The 26,269-nt window shown below is 32.7% G+C and overlaps 9 protein-coding genes across 9 annotated transcripts, besides 5 other annotated features; 7 read left to right on the top strand and 2 right to left on the bottom strand.

The window, feature by feature from the left end:
* Positions 1-2,748: part of a mobile genetic element that runs on past the window's edge.
* On the top strand, positions 657-1,337 carry TVAGG3_0958880 (uncharacterized protein; the record flags this gene model as incomplete). The annotated part of the gene is made up of 1 exon (XM_051253399.1): positions 657-1,337. A coding segment is annotated over one exon (681 nt), but the record flags the coding sequence as incomplete, so codon positions are not given.
* Positions 1,536-2,012, top strand: TVAGG3_0958870 (protein of unknown function, DUF4107 family; the record flags this gene model as incomplete). The annotated part of the gene is made up of 1 exon (XM_051253398.1): positions 1,536-2,012. A coding segment is annotated over one exon (477 nt), but the record flags the coding sequence as incomplete, so codon positions are not given.
* A 416-nt stretch (positions 2,749-3,164) lies between the features above and the next one.
* TVAGG3_0958850 (integrase catalytic region-containing protein) lies at positions 3,165-3,575 on the bottom strand (the record flags this gene model as incomplete). Its single annotated transcript, XM_051253397.1, has 1 exon — positions 3,165-3,575. The coding sequence occupies one exon, from the start codon at positions 3,573-3,575 to the stop codon at positions 3,165-3,167; it is 411 nt and encodes a 136-aa protein (XP_051078971.1).
* Positions 3,576-4,698: 1,123 nt separating this feature from the next.
* Positions 4,699-4,735: a mobile genetic element.
* A 1-nt stretch (position 4,736) lies between these two features.
* On the top strand, positions 4,737-6,113 carry TVAGG3_0958830 (uncharacterized protein; the record flags this gene model as incomplete). Its single annotated transcript, XM_001294915.1, has 1 exon — positions 4,884-6,026. The coding sequence occupies one exon, from the start codon at positions 4,884-4,886 to the stop codon at positions 6,024-6,026; it is 1,143 nt and encodes a 380-aa protein (XP_001294916.1).
* An 878-nt stretch (positions 6,114-6,991) lies between these two features.
* Positions 6,992-7,283: a mobile genetic element.
* A 220-nt stretch (positions 7,284-7,503) lies between these two features.
* TVAGG3_0958810 (MULE transposase domain-containing protein) lies at positions 7,504-8,496 on the bottom strand (the record flags this gene model as incomplete). The annotated part of the gene is made up of 1 exon (XM_001322458.1): positions 7,504-8,496. The coding sequence occupies one exon, from the start codon at positions 8,494-8,496 to the stop codon at positions 7,504-7,506; it is 993 nt and encodes a 330-aa protein (XP_001322493.1).
* Positions 8,336-8,554: a mobile genetic element.
* Positions 8,555-9,697: 1,143 nt separating this feature from the next.
* Positions 9,698-11,288: a mobile genetic element.
* Positions 11,289-12,965: 1,677 nt separating this feature from the next.
* TVAGG3_0958780 (protein kinase protein) lies at positions 12,966-15,554 on the top strand (the record flags this gene model as incomplete). Its single annotated transcript, XM_001322457.1, has 1 exon — positions 13,026-15,428. The coding sequence occupies one exon, from the start codon at positions 13,026-13,028 to the stop codon at positions 15,426-15,428; it is 2,403 nt and encodes an 800-aa protein (XP_001322492.1).
* Positions 15,555-15,615: 61 nt separating this feature from the next.
* TVAGG3_0958770 (uncharacterized protein) lies at positions 15,616-18,120 on the top strand (the record flags this gene model as incomplete). The annotated part of the gene is made up of 1 exon (XM_001322456.1): positions 15,616-18,057. One exon carries the CDS (start codon positions 15,616-15,618, stop codon positions 18,055-18,057), a length of 2,442 nt encoding a protein of 813 aa, XP_001322491.1.
* A 518-nt stretch (positions 18,121-18,638) lies between these two features.
* TVAGG3_0958760 (3',5'-cyclic-nucleotide phosphodiesterase protein) lies at positions 18,639-22,392 on the top strand (the record flags this gene model as incomplete). Its single annotated transcript, XM_001322455.1, has 1 exon — positions 18,672-22,301. The coding sequence occupies one exon, from the start codon at positions 18,672-18,674 to the stop codon at positions 22,299-22,301; it is 3,630 nt and encodes a 1,209-aa protein (XP_001322490.1).
* Positions 22,393-22,808: 416 nt separating this feature from the next.
* Positions 22,809-26,086, top strand: TVAGG3_0958750 (uncharacterized protein; the record flags this gene model as incomplete). Its single annotated transcript, XM_001322454.1, has 1 exon — positions 23,923-24,573. One exon carries the CDS (start codon positions 23,923-23,925, stop codon positions 24,571-24,573), a length of 651 nt encoding a protein of 216 aa, XP_001322489.1.
* Between the last annotated feature and the right edge of the window lie 183 nt (positions 26,087-26,269).

Genomic DNA, 26,269 nt, shown 5'->3' with positions numbered 1-26,269 from the left:
GTCGTAAGTGGTGTTTGTCAATAATTCTTTCCATCTCCTCAGAAGTCTTTTGCATTCCTGAATGTATGAACTCTACGATGGCATAATATTTTCTCTTACGTCGAATGTAACGTTGAAGAAATTCAATGAGTTCACTGTCTGGAACTTTAACGATAGAGGCTTGAACTTTTGACATAAATGTTTTCGCTGTTGAATCCATAGAGTCTGAAGTTGCTGATATAATGATTTGGTCATAATAAGAGTCGTTTCCTAAACGCTCTGTTATGAGTATATGACGAATGAGGTTAAATGTCTTACCTGAACCCATCTTTCCACAATAGAAATAAACACCATTTGAACAGAACTCATAGTCCTTACTGAAAGGAAGAATAAGAGAAGAGTTAAGTTTGTCTGTAGTTTCATTCATGTCTTCATCTACATCATGTATTAAATGCTTCATTTTATCTCCATTAAAAATGCAAGTCAGAAATATTCAGAACATAGCACCGAGTCTAACTGACAAGAGTATAAAGATATACTATGAACACGTTATGATGAAACCAACCAAAATTCAAGAAAGTCAGTATACTTATGAATATCCAAGACACTGGGTAGAGTATGTAGGAGGTGAGAAAGCTATTGAAATAAGACAGGTTCGAAGTATTCCAGCAGGAAGAACAATATTATTGAAGAACTTTAATGTTTTGAGGTATAATGATGAAACAAAGAAGCAAGATAGTTTTCCTGTTGCTGTGTATGTGAACCTAGACACAGGAGATGACATGAAAGTTTTTAATACAAAGCTTCAAACGGTAGTGAGAGAACAACTGACTGCGGAAGGACATCCATTACCTTCAGAAGTTACCATAGCATATAATTTTGAAACAAACTCAATAGATTTTAAAGTCGTCTCTGCAAAGAAGTCAGGTTTTACATTTAATGAAGCAGATGTATATTCGAATGAAAACTTCAAAGCTATTGCATGGTTAGATAATGACGATTGCTTTAAGAAAATATTTAAATTCAGTGACTCAAAGATGTCAATAGATGACCTTCGTGGAATGTTACCATCGACGTTTACAGTTGAAGGTTCAGCAGGATTACTTACAAGTTTTTCAATTGGTGGTATTTGGTCTCGTGAGAACATTGTTATAAAATCCAGTATAAGTGAATTTGCTGAAGAATCTATATTATGTCTTTCAAACTATATGTATTCGCCACCGAAGCATTATAGTATAACAAACTTTGTCAGTAAGTTTAACATAAGACTTGTCGAACCTTCTTCAATGAAAGATGTTGTGCTACCTAAAGATGGAAAAGATGGGCTCATTATTGAAATGATTTTAATTGCATATTAAATGAGCTTGTTCTTGAAGGTCATTCATGATGAAATAACTGTTGTAGAAGATGTTAGCAATTGTTCAGACATTTTGAAGCGTATAGATGATATAAGAAAGAAGTTTATGAATGAGAACGTTTATATTTCATTGACTTTCTCCAGTAACGAGAACTTTTATGAGATAATATTGAAGAGAGATGATTTTAATATGGTGTAAATGGTAGCTTGGGCAGCTTTAGGCGCAATGGGAACAAAAGCATTAGCATTTGGAGCAAAAGCACTTGGAGCTTATGACGCAGTAAATAAAATGAGTGGAGGAAGGGTTTCGAAGACATTAGATGCAAATAAAGGGAAGATTGGAGGCTGGGTTGCAAAGAAGTTAAGATTAAATAAAATAGGGCTCATAAATAAAGCATCCAATTTGGTTGCGACTGAGTCCGAAAATGCTTTAGGAAAGGACGATGAGTTTGCAAAACACGTAAAAGACTTTAATGACCAGATGAAAGGTGAAACAATGCATTTAAATAGAGTCGATGGAACTAAAGAAAATGTTTCTTCTCCACTAGTAGTTCTTCCGTATGGTCCCTATGGAATGTATGGAAACCCTTACGAAAGACCATTTGACCCATTGACTGGTGGAAGTAATTGGTATCATTATGGACGAAGAAGAAAGACAGTCAAGTTGGAGACAGACGTGAAGAAAGCAACTAAAAAGAAACCAAGGAAGAGAGTTATAAAGCAATGAATTCAAGTGGGTGAAAAAAGAGGTGAAAAAAGAGGTGAGATCTCACCACTTCACCTAAATTTAAATGGATGTTTTCATACGTGTGAGGGTGGTGATATCATTTATTTTTTATTTTATTTTTTATTTTATTTGGATGTAAATGACGAAAACTATTGAGATAACAAACTACAACGGTCATGAGTTCAAGAATTTGTTCTTCGTTCCTCGTGAAAATACATTCTATCAGATACGAGGGAGAAAGGGTAAAGTTAGTTTGAGCGTTTATGAAGGAATGAAGAATGGAAAGTTTATACAAGCATACGATACAAACGGTAAACGTGTTTCATTACATTTGTCAAAACTTACTAACATTTATTTTGACAGTGATTTTGACCTATATGAAGAAGAAAGTGAGTCAGAAGATTATGAGCTGTTATGTGAAGCACAGCAATGGGAGGAGTTGCAATACTTTTGTAAGTGAGAACGTTTATTTTTACATTAATGAAGTCATTAGTGAAAACATTAGTGAAGTCGTTTGTGAAAACATTAGTGAAGTGGTTGGCGGCTTTGTAAATATTTAATGTTAAGTTAGTGTTGTCGTTTGTGTTGTAAAAATATATGTTACTGGTTTTGTAAAGTGTCAAATTCACATAACAAGTGTAAGGAGGCGCGCAGTGCCTCAGTACACTAGTTATGTATACTAACTGAGCTTACACAAGCTGTAAATAATGCACAAGAGAACCAAAATCCAAAATCACCAGAATCAAGCAACTCCGAACAAAAACCAAAAGACACACAAAGAAAGGAAGAAGAATCAGATAATGAGATAATAAGTCAAGATAAACCACAAAGAAAAGAGAGTCTTCAACCACAAAGTATAACTATTTCCTTAAATAATGTCAAATCAGATTCAGACGAAGATGATGAAGATAATAATGAAATGTCTGTTATTGAAAAGATTTGCACGCTTCGAGATGAAAATCAAGTTTCTCAACTAATCAACAAATTCCAAAATAAACTTAGAGAAAAATTACTTACAATGAAAATAACTAATTTCGTCAATATTTTTGACACACTTTTGGAACTTTATGATATAAACGATGATTCATTGCAGATGTTTTATCAGTTAGCAAATATGTTGTAAACAAAAGTTTTAGAACAGCTTGGCCACAGGCGCTCCACCTTGCCGTTCTGTCTTGGCATATACGGCAAGGTGTGCTTCCAAACTATTCCGTTTTCCTGCATAACCTGGCCGAATTCACCGCCGTTATCGGTCCAGATGCAGTAAGGAATAAACTTCTCTAAAAGTTTTCTTAAAACCTTCGCTGTTGAGTTGGAAGACTTGTTTTTCAATAATTTAGTTTTGAGAACTTTACGTGTCATATCATCCAATATGGCAAAAAATGGAAAAGAAACATTACCGTGAAGGTAATGAATATCGCAGTGCCATATCAAAGAATTTGATATGGCACGATATTTGGTAGGTGGATCTGCTGGTTTGTAATCTCTTTTTGAAGATAAACCTGATTCCATCATAAATTTTTCCACTTGATGATGCTTTATTTTTTGTAAATTGTCAAAAATTTGATCTTTTGTCAAATCTTCTATATTTTCAAATTCTTTTGCAATTTCTTCTTTTTCTTTCTCACAATCGGGATTTTGAGCAATATTTTGAAACTTTTAATCAATAAATAAGTTTTTGAAATTCCTCCTTTATATTGTGAAACACAAGAATTAATTAATTGTTTTGCTCAAATGTTGGTGGATTTGGTTTTCTGCCGCGACTAACTTTTGGTAATTCGATTTCTTGAAGTTGAAATGCTCTTCTTATTGTATTTTCGGCAACATTCAATTTAATTTTACCATTTTCCAATTCAACTTCCTTTCCCACACTTTTGTAAGATTCACCTTCTTCTATTCTTCTTTTAGCTTCAAATAGCCATTCTCTGCTTATAGATTTGGCAGTAGTCATAAAAGTGGTCCTTCTTTTGTGATAAGATTCAAATTTGAGTGTGGATGATAAATAAAAATCAAAAATAATTGTTATAATTTAAATGAAGAAGTAATTGAAAACGATTTTATTTATGATCAAATTTTATATATTTTTTTGGATCAAATCCATTTTAATAGAATTTATATACTATTCATCTATTAGTAAACACTACCGTATATTATTTTTTAAGCTATCTTATTTTTTGAACTTTTATTCAAATCTTTGGTCGCAAGAAGAATTGCATGATAAATAAAAACATTTAATCAAAGTCAATTTTATTTTTCATATTCAAATGGACTGAGTGTTAACATTTAACATTTTTTGCTAATTGTCGTCAAAAATTAGGCGTAAAGCAAAAATTGATATTTCATATGGTTTTATGATAGATAAGCATTATATTCCCACTTATTATATTCATAAATTTTGAGGTTTATCCTTCGCTTTTAAGATCATTGAATTTGATTTTTATATAAAATAGTTATATATTAGAAAATAATATGAGTTTATGTGATATTATTTTTCAGAAGATTTCATTCTATATGCCTATGAAAAGTACTCTCAAAACTAACTTTTTCCTAATTATAATTAAATCTAGAATATTGTATTATGCTTAGTATTATTTCATTTTTCTCATTCAATTTAGAATTTACAAATGTCAAAAAATTGAGAGCTGTCACTTTTGATGAATTTCTGTTTATTACAATACATTGTTCGATTTGATTTCTAGGTCAAACAAAGAGCTCTTCGATCAGACATTCATTCCAGTTTGTTTGGCAATTAAGGAAATCTTTGATCAAAAGATCAATGATGAAAAAACTATCAATTTCGCATTTAGATTAGTTTGGAAGATGGTCATCAAAGAAGATAAATTGCCTCAGTCGGAATTCCTTCAAACATTTTCAGATATTGTACCAATACAAAAAATCCTTGAAAAATGCAATTCAGTGAAAGATTTACATCCTGATACCATTATATATCTCTTATACACAATAAAGGATGATTATATTCTTAGAAACTATGAAAATATCAGAAGAGCTTTAGAAACAGTTTCTCTTTCAAAGCATTTAAGATCAATTTTGGAAACAGAAAATCAAAGATTAGTTATGTTGCTGCTACTAAACAACAATATTTTGGATTATACATTGAATGACTCTAACAAGGACATTAATGATCCGTGTTTTACTGAATTAATGCATTTGATGTCATTCCTGTTTGATTATATTTCAAAATCAATTCAAGATAAATCTCAATTTCTCAAAGGAGTTAAAATTGATATTAGCAAAATATTTAAATTAATTGAGGGAGGAATCAAATTAAATGATCCAACTCCTGCTATTAATTTAGCATACACAGCAATAAAATTTAATTCAAATTACGCTGTTTATTTCGGAGAAAGATTTAAAAAGCTTAAATTCGCTAAAGAAGAATTGAAGAATGAGAATATCAAAATTTTAATTTCATGTGCTCAAAATTGTCAAAATCTTGAAAACTATTCAAAGATTATCGAAGAATTCATACATGAAATTCGGTTTGTTAGGTGGAATTCTAAAAAATATGAATACGAATGTTTAAATGCATTATTAATTCCGGCAGTACAATATGCAAGTGATTTCAAAGGAATAACAGTCCCTTATCAATTCTTTAAATTTATTGGTTATATTTTAGAAAACTATGATGTATTTAGTGAATTATTTGCTACAGCATTCCAATTGGCTACCACATCCTGCAGTAAATCAATCGATATTAATTTAACAAGGAAGGTATTTGACAAACTAAGAGATATAATAGAATTGATTAGAAAATCCCGACAAGATGATCGTGTGAAACTTCTTGGTATAATTTATGAACTTGTTAACAAATGGAATGAAGTTTCAAATCGCAAATTTAAGAAAATTCCTATAAGTAGAACCGATTATGATGATTTAATTAAATTAGCAAAAGATAATGAACAAATTATTACAGGTTTATTTGAAAGAGGATTATATTTCTAGATCATTTATTGTTTAATCAATTTCTTTAATCGATCGTATTTAAAGAAGGATCATATGAAATAAATAAATGCTTAATCAAACATGGTGTAGATATCACCACGATTTTTCCCTATTTCTTTTCATATTCTTCATTCTTCGTCATTTTTTAATATTCTATTTCATATCTCAACAAACAACAAAAATTGTCAGGTAGCAATACATTGCGTTGCTGCTTGCTTCTAAGAGAATATTCTTGCTATTCCATTTAATTTTAGTTATATTGCTGCAATTCTCATCCATTAATATAAGATCTAGATTTTATGATATGAATTGACATATTTAAACTGATTAGTTTTGTTTCTCCGAGATCCTACATCTGAATTTTTGATGTGTTGAGATTTGTAAATCATTCAAATTTTTGATATGATACCCAGACAAAATCAAAAAAAGTGACTTTTTTTAAAAAAAATCGTTTATTTTTTTTAAAACTGCCAAAAATCCAAATGGAGTGAATCGATGAGGAACAGGGAACGCGCACAACCGTTTCCAGGGAGTATGGATGCTACTCTCGTTCCAAGTCGAATCACTCCATTTGGATGAGGCTTAAATTTGCTAAATTTGGTCTAATTGTGAAAGACCAAATTTAGCAAAGAAAGCAAAGAACAACGGCGAGATCAGACAGCAGAATAGGCCGCTGCTGTCTGCCGCCTTTGCTGCCCTTTGCTTTCAGGAGAACTTTCGGCTGAATGACTATGTTATTCAGCCGAATGTTTTCTTATAACAAGGCACTGCAGAGCGCTGCAGGCCATATACTCCCAATATACAGCCTACAACGCCCTGCAGTGCCTTGTTTCGTCGCTAAGTTTGGTTATCATTTCCCAATCAGACCAAACTTAGCGACGAAAACGAAGGATAACAGCGACTTCGAACAGCAGAATAAGTGCCTGTTTCAGTCGCCGTTATCCTTCGCAGTTTACAAGAAAGCTGGGAAGCTTTGTCTATTTACTCAGTTATTGAGACAAAGTTTCCCAGCTATCTAGTAGAAACTAAAGGCTGTGAGGTACTGATTATATGTCAGTGCCTCACAGCCTTTAGTTTCTTATAAAAAAAGAGAAAACTTGCTCGCAATTGTTCCGCATTGCGAGCAAGTTTTCTCTTTTCAACGGAGGAATTGTTCCTTATGAGGTGCATAGTATGAATATGTACCTCATAAGGAACAATTCCTCCTAGATAGCTGGGAAACTTTCTTTGAATAAGTTAAGATGCAGACAACTTTTCACCGATTTCTAATAGGAATAAGAGCCTGCGGGGTACTGACCTAGAGTCAGTACTCCGCAGGCTCTTATTCCTTCGTTCAACTGCCAAAATATTCTCCAAATTGTTTCTAATTAAACTTCAATTTCCCAACATCAAAGATTTTATTACTCATTAGGAACTACTAGATCTATATTCACAGAAAAAAATCTAATTTTTAAAAATAAAAATTTCATTCAAGATATCATAACCATTCCAAATGGTATTTTCCCTTTATTTCAAGCATAAAGTTTTTGTATCCCTTAAATATGGTATGCGGATCGTTCTGATTAATGAAATCAGAGATTTGTCCGTAAATATCAATTTTGGTTTCATCGGTAGCATTGCTTCTTCTTACAACATTGAACATCTCCTGTTCAACTCTGTCTATCTGCATGAGTTTTTCGGGTATTTTCTCAACAAAAGTGATAAAATGTTTTACATTAACTTTACCACTCATGAGTAGCTTACTAAGAGATTTGAGTTTTTGTTTTGCTTCATAAATCACCTCCAGTTTTGGTGTTATTTTGGGAACTGGGGTATTATTTATGACAATTGGTAATTTAACTTCTGATTTTAAGGTAATATCGTTATTTAATGTGACGAGATAAGTTGGACTTATTTTTGTAATGAGTAAAAAGACGAAATAATCAAATTTCATGTGGAGATGACCACCAAAGTCATAATATTTGACTGTACGAAATAAACTCTCAGAAATATTATTTGTAAGCGGAACATCCTTTGGTTTGTATGATACAACCCATTGTTGCTCATGATTGAACCATTGCTTTTCAAAATATTCTGATAATTCTTTATTATCAGAAATTAATTCTTTGATTCTTTTGATGATATTATTGCATGTTGTTTCATCAAAACTCCTCGCATAATTTAAATAATTCATTTTTTTGAGAACTTTATTGAATAATTCATCGTTACCATTGAATTTTTCTCTATTGGAGCGAAGAGCACGAATAACACGCAAAGAACACCAGAATAATTTGACTTCTTCGTTGTCTTTGAAAAGCTCATAAATTGCATTGAAAATATTGAGAGCACAATCAGAAATAAAATATTTTGGAGACATCTTAGACCATTTAAAATATTTTCTTAAGCAATATTTGATATTTTCTGAGTTGTCTGGTTTGATCACAAAATGTAAAAGAGGTACTGAATGTGTTTTGGCAAATTTTGTAGACATTATATAATAAGCATATTTGTGAATAATTAATTTGAATGTGGAATCGATATGAAAATTGAATGGAAGACCGATATCGATTTTCTGGTTTATTTCATGCGAAGCGAAAATAAATTTGATTTCACATTTTCAAGCATCGGCTATGTCATATTTCAATTTGAGATAGTCATGTTGATTTCTTTCTTTGTATCTTGCTATTAATATATCACTTGAAATTAGTTCATTTGAATTTGGAGAAATAAAATCATCCGATTTTTTTGAATGTCTCTCAAAAAATTTGAAATAGCTATCTTGTGACATTGCTAAAAATTTATAATTATGTGTCATTGGTATTTTCAAGCTATCATAAACGTTTTTGAGACCTGTAGATTTTTCTCCACCTTTTTCAATGTATTCAGTTAAAAATAATCTTAAGAAATACGATTATGAATTTTTTTTGTTTCCTTTTCTGTAGTATGAATATGAGTAAAACATCCACCTTGATATTGATATGTGTCACCTTTTTTGAAAAATTTAATTTCTGCTGGGCAATTTGGCATCGGGCATTTAAAATACATATAATCTTCGTTTGCTTTTTTAGTGACTTTAAAACGATCTAATTTTATGTTTGCATTCATTTCGAATTTAATTCCAAAACGTAAAAAACTCATTTTATCAATGTACTCTCCTATATTGCATGGAGCAACCAGCGTATTTTGAGACATTGTAAAAAATGATTAAAAAAATAATAAATCTAAAAATTGACAACTATTCAATTTTGTTTTCCCAAATGATAGTTTTTGGCAATCCATTACATACATCAAATATAATATGAAATATTCAGTTATATATAATTTTAATAGTGTTTAGTAAATTCTTTGATATTTCAAATTAATTTTGCAAATTACCTCAGACTTTTCAGAGGATTGAGTGGCAACTCAATCCTCTGAAATAGTCTGTGGTAATTTTTAGTCTCTACACTATTTCAATATAAGCTCCATTTTTAAACAGTTTTTAAAAATCGAGCATTGAAAAGTGTGATGAGACTACCAATTTATTCAAATTCTTTCCCTAATAGTATTTATTATAGATTTTGTATCCTCAGAATCTATGGAATCATATTTAACCAATCATTCATCGTATTAATTATCTTGAAAATTTAAATAGATAGTGAATTATTAAAAAATGATTGAAAAAATTCAATAAAATTATAAAACACTTATAATATAGATCCGTATTTTTCCCAAGTGAGCGGGGTATCTCCAATCCCAGCCCTATCGTCCTCCCGGTGTCAGTTTTCAATATAAAATCCAAATTTTTTTTGAAAATAAAAATTTCGAGAAATTTTTCTGATTTTTTTTCTTTGATTTCAATAATTCAAAATAAATTTGGGAGTAAAAAGACACTATTTAATGAAATTCATATGAGTGAATGTGGATAAATACTCTCAAAACATACAATTTATCTATTTTTTCTTTATATTATCAACTAATTAGTGATAATTTTTTTTTGAATCAGATTTTTTTTCATTAAAAACATAATATATAAACAACAATGATGCACACATACGTATCTACACATCAAAATATAAAGCTTGTTTTGGTCTGGGCATCCCAACCCAAATTCTTAAAAATTGAATAAAATTGAATACTTGGGGCTGGGATACCCATCCCAAAACCGAATTGAATTTTTTGAATTAAAGAATATATTTATGTATTTATAATATACATGTGATGTCTATAAAAAATACTAAATTCTAAAAAAAAATTCAATTTATTCAAAACGTATACTAAGTGATCACTTCATTAGTAGGATCAGCAATCCTACTAAATGTGAGAACGCACTAACTAAAAAGGGAGTCCTTGGAGCTCTTGATCTCTTGTCAGTAGAGTTCATAATGAGGCATGGCATCTACTGATTAGAGATCAGAGCAATCCTACCTACCTTCAGGAGCTACAAAACTCCTAATCGTTACGAGAGGGAGCCTTGGAGCTCCTGAAGCTCATCAGCAGAGGCTATTTACCATTTGGCCTCTTCTGATGAAAGATGCGAAACACGTCTACGAACCAGGAGCTTCAAAGCTTCTAATCCTTACTAAAGGGAGCTTTGGAGCTCCTGAGTCTCCATCAACAGAGTCCCAGATGGTAAATGTCCTTTGCTGATGAAAGATGCGAAACACATCTACGAACCAGGAGCTCCAAAGCTCCTAATCCTTACGAAAGGAGCTTTGGAGCTCCTGAAACTCCTTTTACTATAAAATAGGACAGTTTTCTTCTGAGGTTCTCATCAAATCTAAGACTTCAGAAGAAAGCTGTCCTATCAATGTATACTTACACTCTCATGGACTACAAGTGTACAACTTTAAGGCAGGGATTATCCGAGGCCTCTCATCAAATGAGGGACCTCGGATAATCTCTACCTTAAGTAGTCAAATAACTTTTCTCACTATTTAGGAACAAAAGAACAAGAGTTGGAGTACTTTAAGGCAAGATTCTTCCGAAATCTCTCATCGAATGAGAGACTTCGGAAGGACCTTGCCAAATCCTTGAACGCCAATATCCTTGGAACTGAGCTAGAACCAGGGAGAAGTAGCATACTATAGAGCACGATGGTAATCTCGGAAATGCTTATATCGCCTCAAGCACAATATTTAAGAAGTCTAACTCATATATACAAGAAGTCAGGCTGAATAGATATTGTGCATATGGTTTGCAGAACTCTCATGATATTTCAAATTCATGTTATCCCAAAAAGGTGACACTTTGGGTGTATCGTCCATCCCAGGGATGCAAAAATCACATCACCTTGGATCTATACTTATAATGGAAGTTTCCCAAATAGTAGAAACTCAGATAAAAAAACTTGAAAATATGATTGACTCAGGCTTAATAAACATACATCAACTAATTTTTCTATTAAATTATATCGAAAATAATTTTTCTTCCGAAAAAATAGAAGACCAAGAAGAAAATCTAAAATTTTTAAATTCCATAATTACGACGTTAAAAGATACATGGATAACGAAAAAAGAATGGATTGATTTATATTTGCTTGTAAAAAATCATCAAATATGATACAAAATATTGATGAAAACTCAGAAGATGAAAGCAATTTAATATAAATAAATTAAAAAAATTAAATAGAATATATATTATTTTTTTAGCTATAAAGAAAAAAATTGTAATACTGGCTGAAAAAGTGTAAAGTCTTTTGACTTCTTGTGTAAGCTAATCCGTGAGCGCAGCGAGCGGGTTAGTTTGCTTTTTTTTAATTTGCGGCGAAGCTGCTCTCTAGATTCCTCGCTTCGCCTTGTTACCTTGCTTCTCTTTCCAAATTTTTGATAACATTAATTTTCCCTGTTTAAAATTAAATGCAAGCACAACCATACATTCATTTTAAACGAATGCCACTTTTATCGTTTTCCCCTCAATTACAAGTGTGTCACTTTTTACCACCGTGTCACTTTTTTGAAAATGTCCGCCACTCTTTTTGATATGCTTTTTGATCAAAATGAATTTTTTTCTAGGATATATTATTGTCGTCTGTAAAAGCCCCGATTTTTTTGACATTGTCACTTTTTTATATTTTTAGAAAGCTTTATTTCGCAGTCAAGATATACTGTTCAAGAATCATTAAAAGTATATCCATCACAATATGGAGATGAATTTATAAGAACAATTCTCAAATCCCAATCATTGCATTCGAATAAATATTTCCGTCTTGAAGCAACACCTAGATATGAAAATAATAGCGACCCTATTAGGCGAATTGAGAATGCATTTGATGGAAATACATCTTCACGTTATTATACTGAACATAAAGATCCTCATGTCGAATTTATTTTTAACGGAGTATTCAATTATTCTGGATTAATGATGTACTTTATATATAATCCATATATTACCGATTTTGAGGTTGTTGGATCAAATAATGGTCAAACATATGAATTAATTAAATCATATTCCAATCTTACCCATAGAAACGCCCGTATATTATTTGAACATCAGCAAGAACTGTTTTATAATCGGATCCGAATTAATTTCTTAAAAGATAGTATGGATAAAGTTACTGGATCAATGTGGGAGATGGATATCTTTGGAACTTATCTAAAACTGTCTAGCCCAAGTTGCCCATATAGAGTGTGCCAATCGTTTATATATTTTGCTGGTTTTATTGTATATATTCTTTTATAAAAAATTTAATTTTTCTTTCTTATCTATTAATAGTGCTCTTATTGCCAAACCTAAATTTTTTATCATCAGTAATATAGTAGATGGCTGATAGATTATTGAATTGAATCAAATTTTATAGCAATAATCATATCAGGATATTTTTCTCAAAAGGTTCGCACATACCAATCACAGTATATATAAATTGCCTACATATAGAACCCAAATTGGGGAAATTTCAAAATTTCAAATTTGAAGAAAAACACGAATAATTTATCATCGCTTAGATCAAATGATGCTTTATTGTTTTACAATGCCGTATATAAAAAATTTGAGAGAGAAACATTGATTTTATGCCACTTTGGATCAGAAAACTTCTTTTTAATGGCTGCAATTAATATCGCACACTGCAAAAGCGAATTTACGAAGCAATTACAAGAGCTTGAGCAGTTATCATCTCAGGCAGCCGTTCACAAAAGAAAATTCGAATTTTCTGTGACAATTGTTCGAAGATTTGTTTTATCTTATTCACAAGTCGATGACTCGCTAACCCTTACGTCTAATCAATGCGTAGCATATAATAAAATTTGCTCTGACTTGAATGAACTTCATGGATTATTTTGTCAATATCAAATACACTGCTGGGCTCAAACAACCATTGAAAACCCAAGTGATTCAGTTGTAACATTATTATGCACAATATTTAAGCGACTAAAATCAAATGTTGCCGCTTTAGATGAAATTTCTTCTTCAATTATTGAATATGATTCTCCTCAATGGATGCAACTCCATATCTTAGATCTCAAGTCCATTGCAACATCGTTCTCGATTTACTTAAAAGATGCAAAATCAAGCGATTCTGTAACAAAATTAATCGAAGATAGACTTCAGTCAATCAATAACTTCGTTAAAGAATACGAGAGTGAATCTCAAGACAAAAGGTCTTGCATATTTTCTCCAATTCCTTTTGTTTATCAACAATGGAGAATTAATCTTGAAGATTTCGAAATGATCAAAGAAATTGGCAGTGGAATCTCATCAAATGTTTTCTACGGAAGGTGTAAATCAACAGGACTTCCTGTTGCCATCAAGAAATTAAAATTCAAAAAATTAACCGGTATAAAACTACAAACATTTCAGCGTGAGATATCCATATTAGCAGCTACATCTCATCCATGTCTTCTTAAGTTCGTAGGAGCTACAGATACCCAACCTTACTGCATAATTACGGAATGGATGGACAGAGATACATTATATCGCGAATTACATAAGACAAAAATGCTCAATGCCACCAAGAAGACCATTGTAGCTTTCGATATCGCACGAGGAATGCAATACTTACATTCGAAACATATAATTCATCGTGATTTGAAGTCATTGAACGTTTTACTTAATGAAGAAGGACAAGCCAAGATCGGCGATTTCGGATACTCCCGTTCTTACGATTCAGAAGACTCTCTTCTCACACAAAACATCGGAACTCCACATTGGATGGCCCCAGAATTATTGGATGGAACAACAAACTACACGAACAAAGTCGATGTTTACGCATACGCCATTGTTTTGTGGGAAATCATCACAGGATTACAGCCATACCAAGGTTTGGATCCTCCGCAAATCATTGCACAAGTAATGATACATGATTTAAGGCCTCCTTTGCCACAAACAGTGAATCCTGGCCTTAAAGACTTGATCACGAGATGCTGGGATAGAAATCCAGATAGAAGACCGAGTTTTGAAGAAATTGTCAAAATGTTCTATAAAAACCAGATCATTTTCAATGGTGGAGACAAAGAAGAGTTCATGAATTACGTTAAGCAGCAAATAGGTGATGAAATAGAGAAAGAAAATGAATTTGAAAGCAAACTTTTAATGGCACAAAAAGATGAACAAGCGCTGAACTCAATGGTTGATGAGTTCCAGAAATCAGGAATACCAGAAGAAATGTTACAAAGATGCTGGGAAACATTGGAAAAGTTCCCACAGGCTTCTCCAGTAACAATTGGTCACTTTTGCGTATTATTCTTAAAAACAAAACTCAAATCTAAAGCTGTAAAAGTTTTAAGGATGTTACCAACAGGATCAGTGAATGCAACTATATTAAAGGATTATGTTGCAAGTATTCCTTCAGGAGCAAATGATTTTGATGATGACATTTGCATGTGCGCTTGTAAAAACGGATGTGCTGATATTGTTGTTGTTTATTCCTCGAGTTATAAGATATTAAAAGTTGCAATGGAAGTTGTTGCCGAACAAGGAGCAAATGACGACTTGAGAGCTGCTGTTGCTGATAAATGCACACAGTACTTGAACTCTAGTGATAGAGCAATCTGTTGCTCAGCTTTAAGATGCTTAATTGGAATAGGAGAAGCAAAAAGAATTTCTGACCAAACACTCAAAAATCTTTTATCGTCAAAAGTGCCACAATTGACGCAAATTGCTTTGATTGCAATCCCTATATTATCCAAGGCAAATGATATACAAATCAGCACTGAAATCATTGATGCATTGATTGAATTGTCAAAAAGTGACAAAAATGCAGGAGAGAATCTGATCTCAATTTGTAGCAATCGCCAAACATCGAGTATAGTATTAAACAAGTACTTGAGTAGAGATCTGGGTGATGTTAACTTAATTACGAAGATTTGCCTCAGTTCTGCAATACATAAAGATTTATTCCCTGTTATTGCAGAAATTACGAGAAAACTTAATGCAGACAATGCATCATCTGATACTAGATATGCTTTAACTTTAATTAAGAAATATATTAATCAAGAATCTTCATAATTATATTATATTTAATTTTTTGTTATAATTTATTTATGTTTGAATAAAAATATACTATCCTTTCTATCATAGCAATCTGACTTTCATATCAAAACAATAATTCATTCGTTTAATGATGAGAAAAATCATTTTGGAAATGATTTGGAAAAAGTGACAACAAATTGTGCACGTTAAAAATTTCGATAAAATGACTGATTTAGCGTCCTTTTGTGATGCAATTTCTAAAAAAATTGATAATCCAAAGGATGTTGATGCTTTAATACTTGAGTACATTGAAACTTTTCAAATAGAAGCAAACACACTATCATCTTTCGAAAATAATCAAAATTTTTCAACATTTTTACTTCACATATTTGCATTGTTAACACGAAATCAACTACCTAGGACTACATCAGGACAAATTGTCCTTAAATGCATCAAAGTTTTAGAGTTTTTAAATGAAATCTCGATTCAAAATCCAATACTATTAAAGACAATTGCTGCACACGCACCATTTGATGATCTAGTACAAAAATTCTTTAAAGATAGCGTATTTGATGCAAAAGGAAAGGCAATTTACAAACCTCAATTAATCGTTATTGTTAAATTTTTCGCATTAATTGCTTCTGAAAGTCCTGTGATCATTGAAACACCCGAAACATTCTCGATGTTATATCAAATTGTCCAAACATACTTTAATCAGACTGATTCTGAATGGGCATTAGCACTAATTGCAGGGTTAATACATAATTGTCCAACAGGACCAGCTTTCTTACGTACGCAACCTAAATTTAACAAATTAAAGAATACATTTGCAGAAATGCTTTCAAATAGAAACGTTGCTATTGTACTTTCTGCTTTAACGAATCTTGTTTTTCTCTTTCCTGCTCAAATATCTCCCGATATTAGTATTAAGACATCAATTAATAGTCTCAAGTTAAATAATACTTTTCCACTTGCTATCAAACTCAGTTGTTGGATTATTAAAGAGCTTGCAGATAACTCAAAGCTATCATCAGATGATGTATGGGCTCTCTTAAGTACAACATTTACTGCTGGTCCAAGTGCTTTTTATATATTCAGATTATTAGTTGATATTCCAAACGCTGTAGATACACTTGTTGATGTGATATCATCAATGAATTGTCTATTTGCAATCATTAATACGCTTCTTGATTCTCAATATAATTTTATATCTGTAGTTGGTGTTACATTTCTCTTCGCAATCTTTTCAAAATTCGATAATGTTGTCTTTTCTAATGAAGTTAAGGATTCTTTCCTTAAAGCATTAAAAATTGTGATATCATCTGATAAATTTGTGGATAGCGACAAAAAAGAAGCTGCTATAATGATTATGCGGTTTTTAATACGATCTAGAGAATCCACTGTTCATGTTGTTAATATTTTAAGCGATAATCAACAAAAATTATTTGTTGAATTTCAGAGACAAGTTACAAATAACAATGCATATGTATCTGTGCAATTTTTCCTTTTACTTTATGAAGTTTCTCACTTTTTGGCTGCATGGAGATCTACTTTGATAAGAATTGCAATTGATTCCCAATTTCCTGCTCTTTTAACTCATGTTCTTAGTGCGTCAAGAAACAGAAGCTCTGTTGAAGATTGTATATTATGCCTTCAAATTGTTTGTGGAGGCATGACAGAAGACAGAAAATACAAGAAAAATCCTTTAGTTTCTATTTTAACAGATGGACATATGATTGCCAATCAAAAACTTCATGAAGACGATAAATCAGATGATTTGCACATAGATGAGATTACACAAACATTACAGAGCCAGATTAATGAATTGGAAGTTGAGAGAGATTGTTGTATTCGTGAATTGGAAGCTCTCAAAGTTGATGCTGCTCAATGCTCATTAACAATTGAAACCGAACTTGATCAACATAAAGATGTTATTGAAAAGAGACAGAAACTAAAAGACCAAGAGAGTAGATTAAAGAATGAACTTGAAGAAGCACAAACTAACTTGGAACAAAGATTAATTTCTAATAAAGCACTGCAACAGCAATTGCAAAATCTTCAAAAGACAACAAGTGAAAGATCCCAGAAGGAAGCAGGAATTAGAACAAAGAGTAATGACATCAATAACATGAATATCCAAATAGTAACTATATCAGAAGAGAACAGAAAAGTTAGGGATGCAATCTCTCATTCAATTGATCTCATTGAAAAGCAAAAAACAAATAGAACTAAATATATAAATTGGCTGAAAACAGGAAAGCAAAGATGTGATAAAAGAATCAAAATCGTTACTGATCTTGAAGAGCAGATTAATATTGAAACAAAGCGCAAGGAACAACTTGAGAATGAGATTAGTATCAGTGAACAACAGCTTAAACAATGGTCAGATTTTCTTAAAGATGAAGAAGATGCAAAGAAAGCAGAAGAAGATCAAATCCAAGAGCTTAAAAATGAACTGGAGAAAATAAGAAGAGATATTGAAACAAATGAATATAAGGCATCCCTCAGGGTTAGGACTCTTGATCAGTTAAAGGAGCACATGATTGAACTAGAAACACAATATAATGAGATGAAACTTTTAGTTAAGCTATTACATAAATCAACATATCCAAATATGCGGATACCAGAAAATGTATCATCTTTGTTCCAACTCCAAGATACATAGAGTTTGCTCAAACTTATTTATTGTGAAAATTATTTTTATTTGATATTAAATATTTTGAATAAGGATTTAGCCCTCTTTTATTTTTGTTCTTTGAGAAATGAAATAATTGAATTTCTTCTAGTATAATACAATGAAAAGGATAACTATAGAGGAACCGCTCTTCAATAAGCAGTATATCATAATTGAAAAGATACATCCGAATTGCTTCTCGCAATTAGTGCAAATATTTTTGAAAATAATAAAATAGGAGAAATCCCACTTCATTTGGTCCAATGTTGATTATCCTAACGAATTTAAAGATAATTCAACATTCCGCATAATACCAGTTATATCACTAACAAAAGCATATACTAGTAACTTTATTATTTTATGATTTTTGGAATCCATACATTTTGAAAAACAAAATTGCAGTGAGATAAAAGAGACACTATTTTCAATGATATTTCTGTACATATGATGAAAATCTGAATAAATATGGGACTCACTCTCTTTATAAAGAGTGATCAAACTTATATATTGATAATTGGGAATAAATTTTGAGTTGCTTTTAAACACAAATTATTGGCGTGCAGCACCAATAAATTTGAATGTAAAAAAATAACGATTTCAAAGAAATGAACTCCAACGACGATCAGAGCAGCCAGCTGAGTTCTTTTCTTAAAAGTTTTGGAGGACGTAATGCATCAACAAATATGGCTAGTAGCCCAACGCAGAATTTGCTTCAACCAAAGCAAAAGCAAAATTTGATGACATTACCAGAAGATAATGACCTTGATGCACAAATTTTCGGTGATACAAGTGAGTCCAATGCAAATCAAATGCAATTAGCACATATGGAAGCACTAATTCAGATGAAATCTCAACAAATCGAACGTCTTCAAGCAGAAATTCGTGTTTTACACAGAATTCAAAACGATCAAGCTGTAGCTCTTGAAATGGCACTTCAGGATCGTCGTGAATTAGAAAAGCAACTTGCTCAAACACAAACTGGAATTCCAACACTTGGAAATGCTGCAATTCCTCAAACTGAAGATCAAAAAATGGCGAAGAACAGTAAAAAGAACAGGCCAGGATCCGCCCATTTCAAAACAAGCGAAACTCCTTACTTTTTAGAAAATTCAATGTTCCTTCGTGCTTTCTTGAGGAATGATCAAGCCTCTCTAGATGAGCTCGTTAAGTCTATTACATCTGTTAACGATACAAATACTCGTGGTTTGGCAGGCCAAGCTTTATTCTCCCAAATGCAGCGTTACATGCAATTAAACCAACTTTTCGAGAGATTATTCGACGAATCAGGTACAGAAAACCTCGTTACTACTTTTGAACAGAATGTTCGTAACTTATTAGACTCAAGAAGAATTTTACTTTGGTTAGTCATTCCATCAGCCAAAGTCATTGTATCACGTACAGCATCTTTACTTGTTCCTGAAGGAGAAGGACTTCTTGGAAAGGCAATTTCAGAAGGCCAAAGACTAGTTTTACCAGATCCTTCCAGAGATCCATCATACAGTCTTGATTACGATGGCCCAGTTATTTCTAATGCACGTGTTGTACTTTACCAGCCTGTTGTCAATACGAAAAAGGAAGTTCTTTGGGTTATTCAAATTGTTGATCGTCTTTCTCCGAAAGGTACAGTTGTTACACCATCAGGTGACGATTATCTTATCCTTGACTTCCTTTCTCTCTCATTATTACGCATCTACCAAGATGAATCTCGCATTGATGAGATGATCAAACGTATTTTGACCGAATCAACGCGTTCACTCCTCACAGAACGTCAAGTCATGCCACTTCTTGAGACAGTACAACTGACAGTTACCCACCTTGTCGGTTGTGAAAGTCTTCAGATTTTCTTTGCCGACCAACAGAAGGGAAATCTCTTCCAACTCTGCGAGGGAAAGCAGCAGAGTGGCTCCGAAGTGAATATCAGTGCGATCACCCGCAACGACATTGCCGTGGACCAAGCAGGTATTGCAGGAGTTGCATACACCCAAAAAAAGACAGTAAATGTCGCTGTTGCAAACGAGCATCCTGATTTCAACAGGGACATCGATGGTGAATATCCAAATGGACCATGTCTCGCTGTACCTCTTTTGGGATCCAAAGGAACTGTCTCTTTAGTTGCTGTTGCAAGACAAAAGAAAAACGGACTCATGTTTACAGGCAGTGATGAAATCATTTTGGAAGCTCTTTCAAGAGTTTCTCAAGGCGCTTTAGCGAATGCACAAAGCCACGAAAGGAATATAAGCGAAATCCAACTCGCTCTCAACAACCACAAATACTATACAGCTCTTCTTGCTGTTGCTCAAGAGTTATCCGCTGTTTTGGATACAGACACATTAGTCAGAAAAATCATGACAAAAGCGCAATCGTTCATTGGAGCAGATAGATGTTCTCTTTTCTTGGTAGACAAAGAAAGAGGCGGTCTTTGGTCAATGGTTGCGCATGGAACAAGCGAAAGAATCCACATCGCGGAAGGTTATGGTATTGCAGGACATGTTGCAAAAACAGGAGAAACAATTAATATCCCTGATGCTTATAACGATCCACGTTTCAATCCATCCGTTGATAAAAGCACAGGATACAGAACAAAAAGTATTCTTTGCGTACCAATCAAGAGCTCTTCTGGTATCATTATTGGCTGTACACAGATGATTAATAAACTTGGTGCTGTTGAATTCTCAAGAACAGATGTAGAACTGATGACAGCTTTCAATGTTTTCTGTGGTATTGCATTATCAAATGCACAACTTTACGAAGCAGCAACTAAATCAAAGAAGAAGATGACAGCTATGCTTGATATCGCTTTGAGTTTGAGTACATCAACAACCCTTGAAGAACTCATTACAAGCATCATTTCAAGAGCAAGAGAACTTATTGAAGCTGAGCATTGTTTCTTGTTTGCTGTTGATAGATTACACAACAAACTAAGACCATTAGGAAATGTTGGTGATGAAGCAAAAGAGTTCTCAATCAAAGAAGATGCTGTTGGTTATGTTGCTTTGACAGGATCCGAAATCAACATCGAAAATGTTGAGAATGAAAAGAGATTCAAAGATTTGTGGCCTGCAAATATCAAGGCCAAACAAATGCTTGTAATCCCTGTTTTAGATGCAAGTGGACAAGTTGTTGGTATTGCAAAAGCAATCAACAAAACAACAATGCCAAGATTCACGTCAGAAGATCAATCTCTTCTTAGAGCTTTCTCATCTTTTGCTGGTCTCGCTTTTGATAGATTCATTGCAAGACAACCTGCTGAATTCGGATTGACTGATATCCCTCTGATTGAAACTCTTTCTCCTACAGAATTAACAGCTGTTGTTCCTTCAGATAGATTGAGAGTTTTCGATCCTTTGACAGGTATTGTTGGTTCTCTTAATTTCGATGTTTATTCGTATCCAAGAAACGAATTGTACAGATTTTTGATTCACATTTTCACTGAAATGGGACTTTTGTCGACATTTACGATTCCTATTGGTGTTGCATTGAGATTCTTCTCATCAATTGCTGATAATTATCAACAATTACCTTTCCATGATTTCGCGAATGCTGTTTCTACAACACAATTCGCTTTCTGGCTCATGATGTTGAACAAATTATATATTCAGTTCACAAAGATTGAGCTACTTTCCTTCTTTGTTGCAGCCTTGTGCCATGATTTAGGTCATTCGGACAGAATTACTGTCAATGCACAAGTCCAAGCAGCTTTGGATGTCTTGTATAAAGATCAGCCTGTAAATGAGACATTCCATTGCGCTGCTTTGATTTATTTATTGGCACAACCAACATGCAACATTTTGGAAAACTTGGATAGTGGATATGTCAATGATTTCTGGACATTGTGCATTGATTTGATGCTTTCTTTGGATCCATCACAACACGCAAAACTCATTGAAGAAATGGACATAAGATTAAATAGAGGACCATTTGATTTCAAGGATAAAGCTGCTAAAGCTTTGCTTCTTAAGTTGATGTTGAAGTCCGCTGTAACTGCTGAAGTGTTTAGACCATTCGATCCTACAAAACCATGGACAACTTCTGTAAACAAATTGTCTGTTGTTGCTTCTAAAGGAGATCAAAAAGTTTTGTTGGAGGAAATGACTAAATACTTAAACGAAACATCAACACCATTGGTAAGAGTTTTACTAAGAACAATGACAAATGTCCAGCCATTGTCAGATCAGCTCAAACTGAATATGAATGGATGGAAAGAACAATTAGATAAATTAACTCCAGCTCAATAACTTTATTGATATTGTAAATAAAAAGATGTTGTTTTGTATTTAAAAAAATATTAAAGACTTTTTGTTTCTTCTAAGGAAAACAAAATTAATTTAGCCCATTAAACCCATCCATACATGAATTGTACTATAATAAACAAACCATCTATGTTTCTCATATGAATAAAGTTGAATTGGGCAAAGGTGTTGCAATTTTTATTCAAAATTTAGTTATAATGATTTAATTTAGAGTTTTAGGTTGGTGAAATAGAATGTGTTCTGGATATCAAATACTACGATACACTGCTCCACTTTATATCTCAAATCATTGAGATCAGAAATCGCCCCAACAAAACATTATTTTTTAGTTGTTTTGTGAATAAAATTAGGCCACATTGTATACTCATTCTAATGCAATAATCAAATAAGAATTTTGTTATTTCCAATCAAAATTGCGACACTCACAAAATTGTATTGAAAATTCAATATATGTATTAATATTAGTATATACTATCTTTTTATTAATTGTCAGATTTTTACTCAGTCACTTTTTGGCTTCAACAATCAGAAATCTCTAAAAAAAATGAATAAACCCCAAAAGCCAATGGTTAAGATTACAACAGCTTTCGACAATGAAGAAGAGGAAGCCCCTGTATATGTACCTAGAGTGTCATTTAAGAAAACAGGCTTAACAGTCGGAAAACTTGATCGTCCAACAGGTATCCCTGATAAAATCATTGTTGAATTGCAATCATCAGAATGGATTATGGGTAAGGGTCAAGCCGTCACTCCTGCTCCGAATAAAAATATAAATTTCGAGGAGATCGAACAAAAACAAGACGAAGAAGTAAAGCAAGCAAAAGAAAAACATAAAGCAAAGCCTGCACCAAAACGTTTTCAGCGTCAACAGCATCCAGAGCCACAAATTATCGATCTAACTGGAGATTTACCAAAGAAATCAATAGCTAAGCTTGGTTCGAAAGCCCAACCAGAACCACAAGATAGTATTGCTAGTACAAGTTACAGAGGTCCTGTTGTTGATCATCGTAGATTCCGTCGTCGTCTTCAAGCAGATCCAAATGATCCAAAGAGCTTCATTAAGCACAGAAAAGTACAACCAGAAGAGCCAAAGATGCCTGACGATAAGCCTAAGGCAGTTCCTGTTGACGGAATTGCTGGAGCAAGACTTCCAAAGAAACAAGAACTTCTTGGCCACAAAATGCGCTTACAATTACAATACAACGACTCCGATGATGACGATATCATCTTCGAAGAGGAAGAAAAAGCTGAATACGAGTACGAATACGAATATGGCTACGAAGAAGAGGAAGAAGAAGGAGAAGAGCAGGAATCCAAGCCAAAGAAGGTTGCCAATGCCGATGGCGAGGAAGAAGAAGAGGAATACGAAGAAACAATCTATGAATCAGAATCTGAAGACGAATTAGAGCTCGAAAGAAAAGGTTTGTTGAATAATTATGATTCCGATGAAGAGGAAGAAGATGATCTCCAGAGAACTAAGGATAAAAACGTCTACATCTCTGGAAGATTCGGAGTTATTAGACAAGACGGAACTTCCGAAACATTCATTCCCGATCGCGACAGATTCGTCAGCAAATTCGATTTACCGCGCGATAATGTCAATATCATGCACATTTCAACAGATAAATATTCCATGGCGATGTATCAGAACACTACAAAGAATCTACCGCAAAAGGAAGATCAGTTCCAATACAACCAGCAATACCGCGACCAAAGACCACAAAAATTCCGTGGAAGAGGCGGATATAACCAAAGATTCAAACATGACAGAAACCATTACAACAACGACTACAGAAATAACTACAACCAGCAATATTATAACCAAGATAACTACAATGGTCCACAAAACTACGGAAATCCACAAAATTCTGGATATCAGTCCAGATACGCCTACAACAGGAATTATTATAGTCAACAACTACATGGCAACCAAAGAAATTACGGCTACAACTCTCATGGCTACAATTCTCGTGGAAATTACAATGATAATCAGTATTCTCAACAATACAAGCCTCGCGCTTTCGGAATTGGCCGTGTCAGACGAGAGCAGCCACCGGAGCCACAAGGTATCAGAGAACAGCCGGATTTCTCGGTATATTATGCAGATGGTCAAGAAGATTGCGACAATGAACAGAAATTTGCTGATTACGTGCCAAAACAAGACATTTCTGACCAACAGAATGACTTTTCTGGACAAAACGAAGGAATTTCTCAGGATCCTGGTAATAATGAGGCAACAACACAAGATGCTCAGTGATTTATTAGTTATTATTTATTTATGTGTATTTTTTCGTTTGATATCATTATATATATGTTAAATACTAAAATAAAGATTATTTTATAACATTTTTTTGACTTTTTCGTTTTCAACAATTTCCTTTTGTTGAACGTAAACTCATGAATGATTCACATTTTCATTTTCTGTTGTATAACGTTTATGGGAATAAAGTGAGAAGTTTCCAAATTTAAGGATTTGTTATATACAAATATCATTAATCAAAATCAAAACCATTTTTTGTATTCAATACAAGAATAGTTGGTGGACTTCAGCATAAGTACAGGCAGTGCGATCAATAGTCCTGTTATTCCCATTAACCTTAGAAATCGAATTAGAATTCGAAATTCAGCATCATTAACCAAAATATCATAAAACCAATAAAAAACATAAAACTTTGAACATAGAATCTTTCTATCAGTGTTAATATCGTTTTTCTTGAATCTTCATCCCGAGATCTTTTTTAGATTTTAAAACAATGAAAAGATAGAGGATGATGAATGTATTCTATATTTTCATTTATTAATAAAAATATCAATTCTATCATAGGGGAAAAGCATCTTTAAGGTAGTGGGTTCTTGACGACTATTTTTTTTAACTACATATAATTCATTTCAAAAGTATGCAGCAAATTCCCATATTTTATCTCTCTGTTGTCGATCCAACTCTTTAAAGCTTCTCGGCGAATTTTGGTTTTGCTGATTCTGCGAATCATATTTTATAAATTTGATTGCAAAATAAACAATTAAACAAAATATTAAATAGCTAACTACTGAATGATCGAAATGCTTCATTTCATCATATTTCGATCTAGGACGTTCTATAGATGCTTCAGATACATTTTTATTGAATTTGTTGCGAAATTCTTTTTCATTTACTGAGATTTTCTTTTCAACTGTAACATGGATTTGTTCCTCAGCTAGTTTAAAGAAAACAATTTCAAAAAATACATGTAGACGTAATACTCTTAGAATTTTATATAGTATTTGACCATATTTGCTTGACATTAAATTTAATATTTTTGAATTTATTTTAGTAAAGCAAACCAAGCGTGTACTAGTTCTGTTCTCTTTAATTTTCGTAAAATGTTCTAATTTAGGTGCTTGGAATTGAACTTTAAAATAAAAATTATTGAAACTGTCTTGTGCCTCTCCACTTAACACATATTTTTCTTCCAATCTAAAAATGACAGTTTTATTTTCATCATGTGGAATATTTAATGGTTGAGATTCCCATGATCCAAAATTAAAATTGTATCTTTCATAAGTTGTTTTCTTAGAATGGTATATTTCATTTACTATTCTCTGCTTTCCAAAATAGGAAATCATTGGTTGTTGAGAAAGGAATGAATTGAGATATTTTTCATTATTTACATTGCATAGCATGCCAAAGAAATTATTTGTTCCTATATGTTTAAAGCATGATAATATCAAAAGAATAATAACAATAGACACTATAATATCCTGTGAGCTGAAGAACATAAGTTAATTGAAATAACCAATTTTGGAAATTTAATAATTTTGACAACTGTCACTCAATTTTGAAACAAACCGTTTTGATAATTTATTACTTTGCCAAGTAAATAAATACTTGAATCCTTTTTAGTTTGATTAATGTGAATGAATACAATATAGAGATCAATTTATTTCTTTGCCGAGTATTTAAAAATCTTGAATCC

This window comes from Trichomonas vaginalis, chromosome I (genome assembly GCF_026262505.1).
Source record: "Trichomonas vaginalis G3 chromosome I, whole genome shotgun sequence".
In the NCBI taxonomy this organism is placed as follows: Eukaryota; Parabasalia; order Trichomonadida; family Trichomonadidae; genus Trichomonas; species Trichomonas vaginalis.
This window is presented reverse-complemented; position numbering and strand designations above follow the sequence as displayed.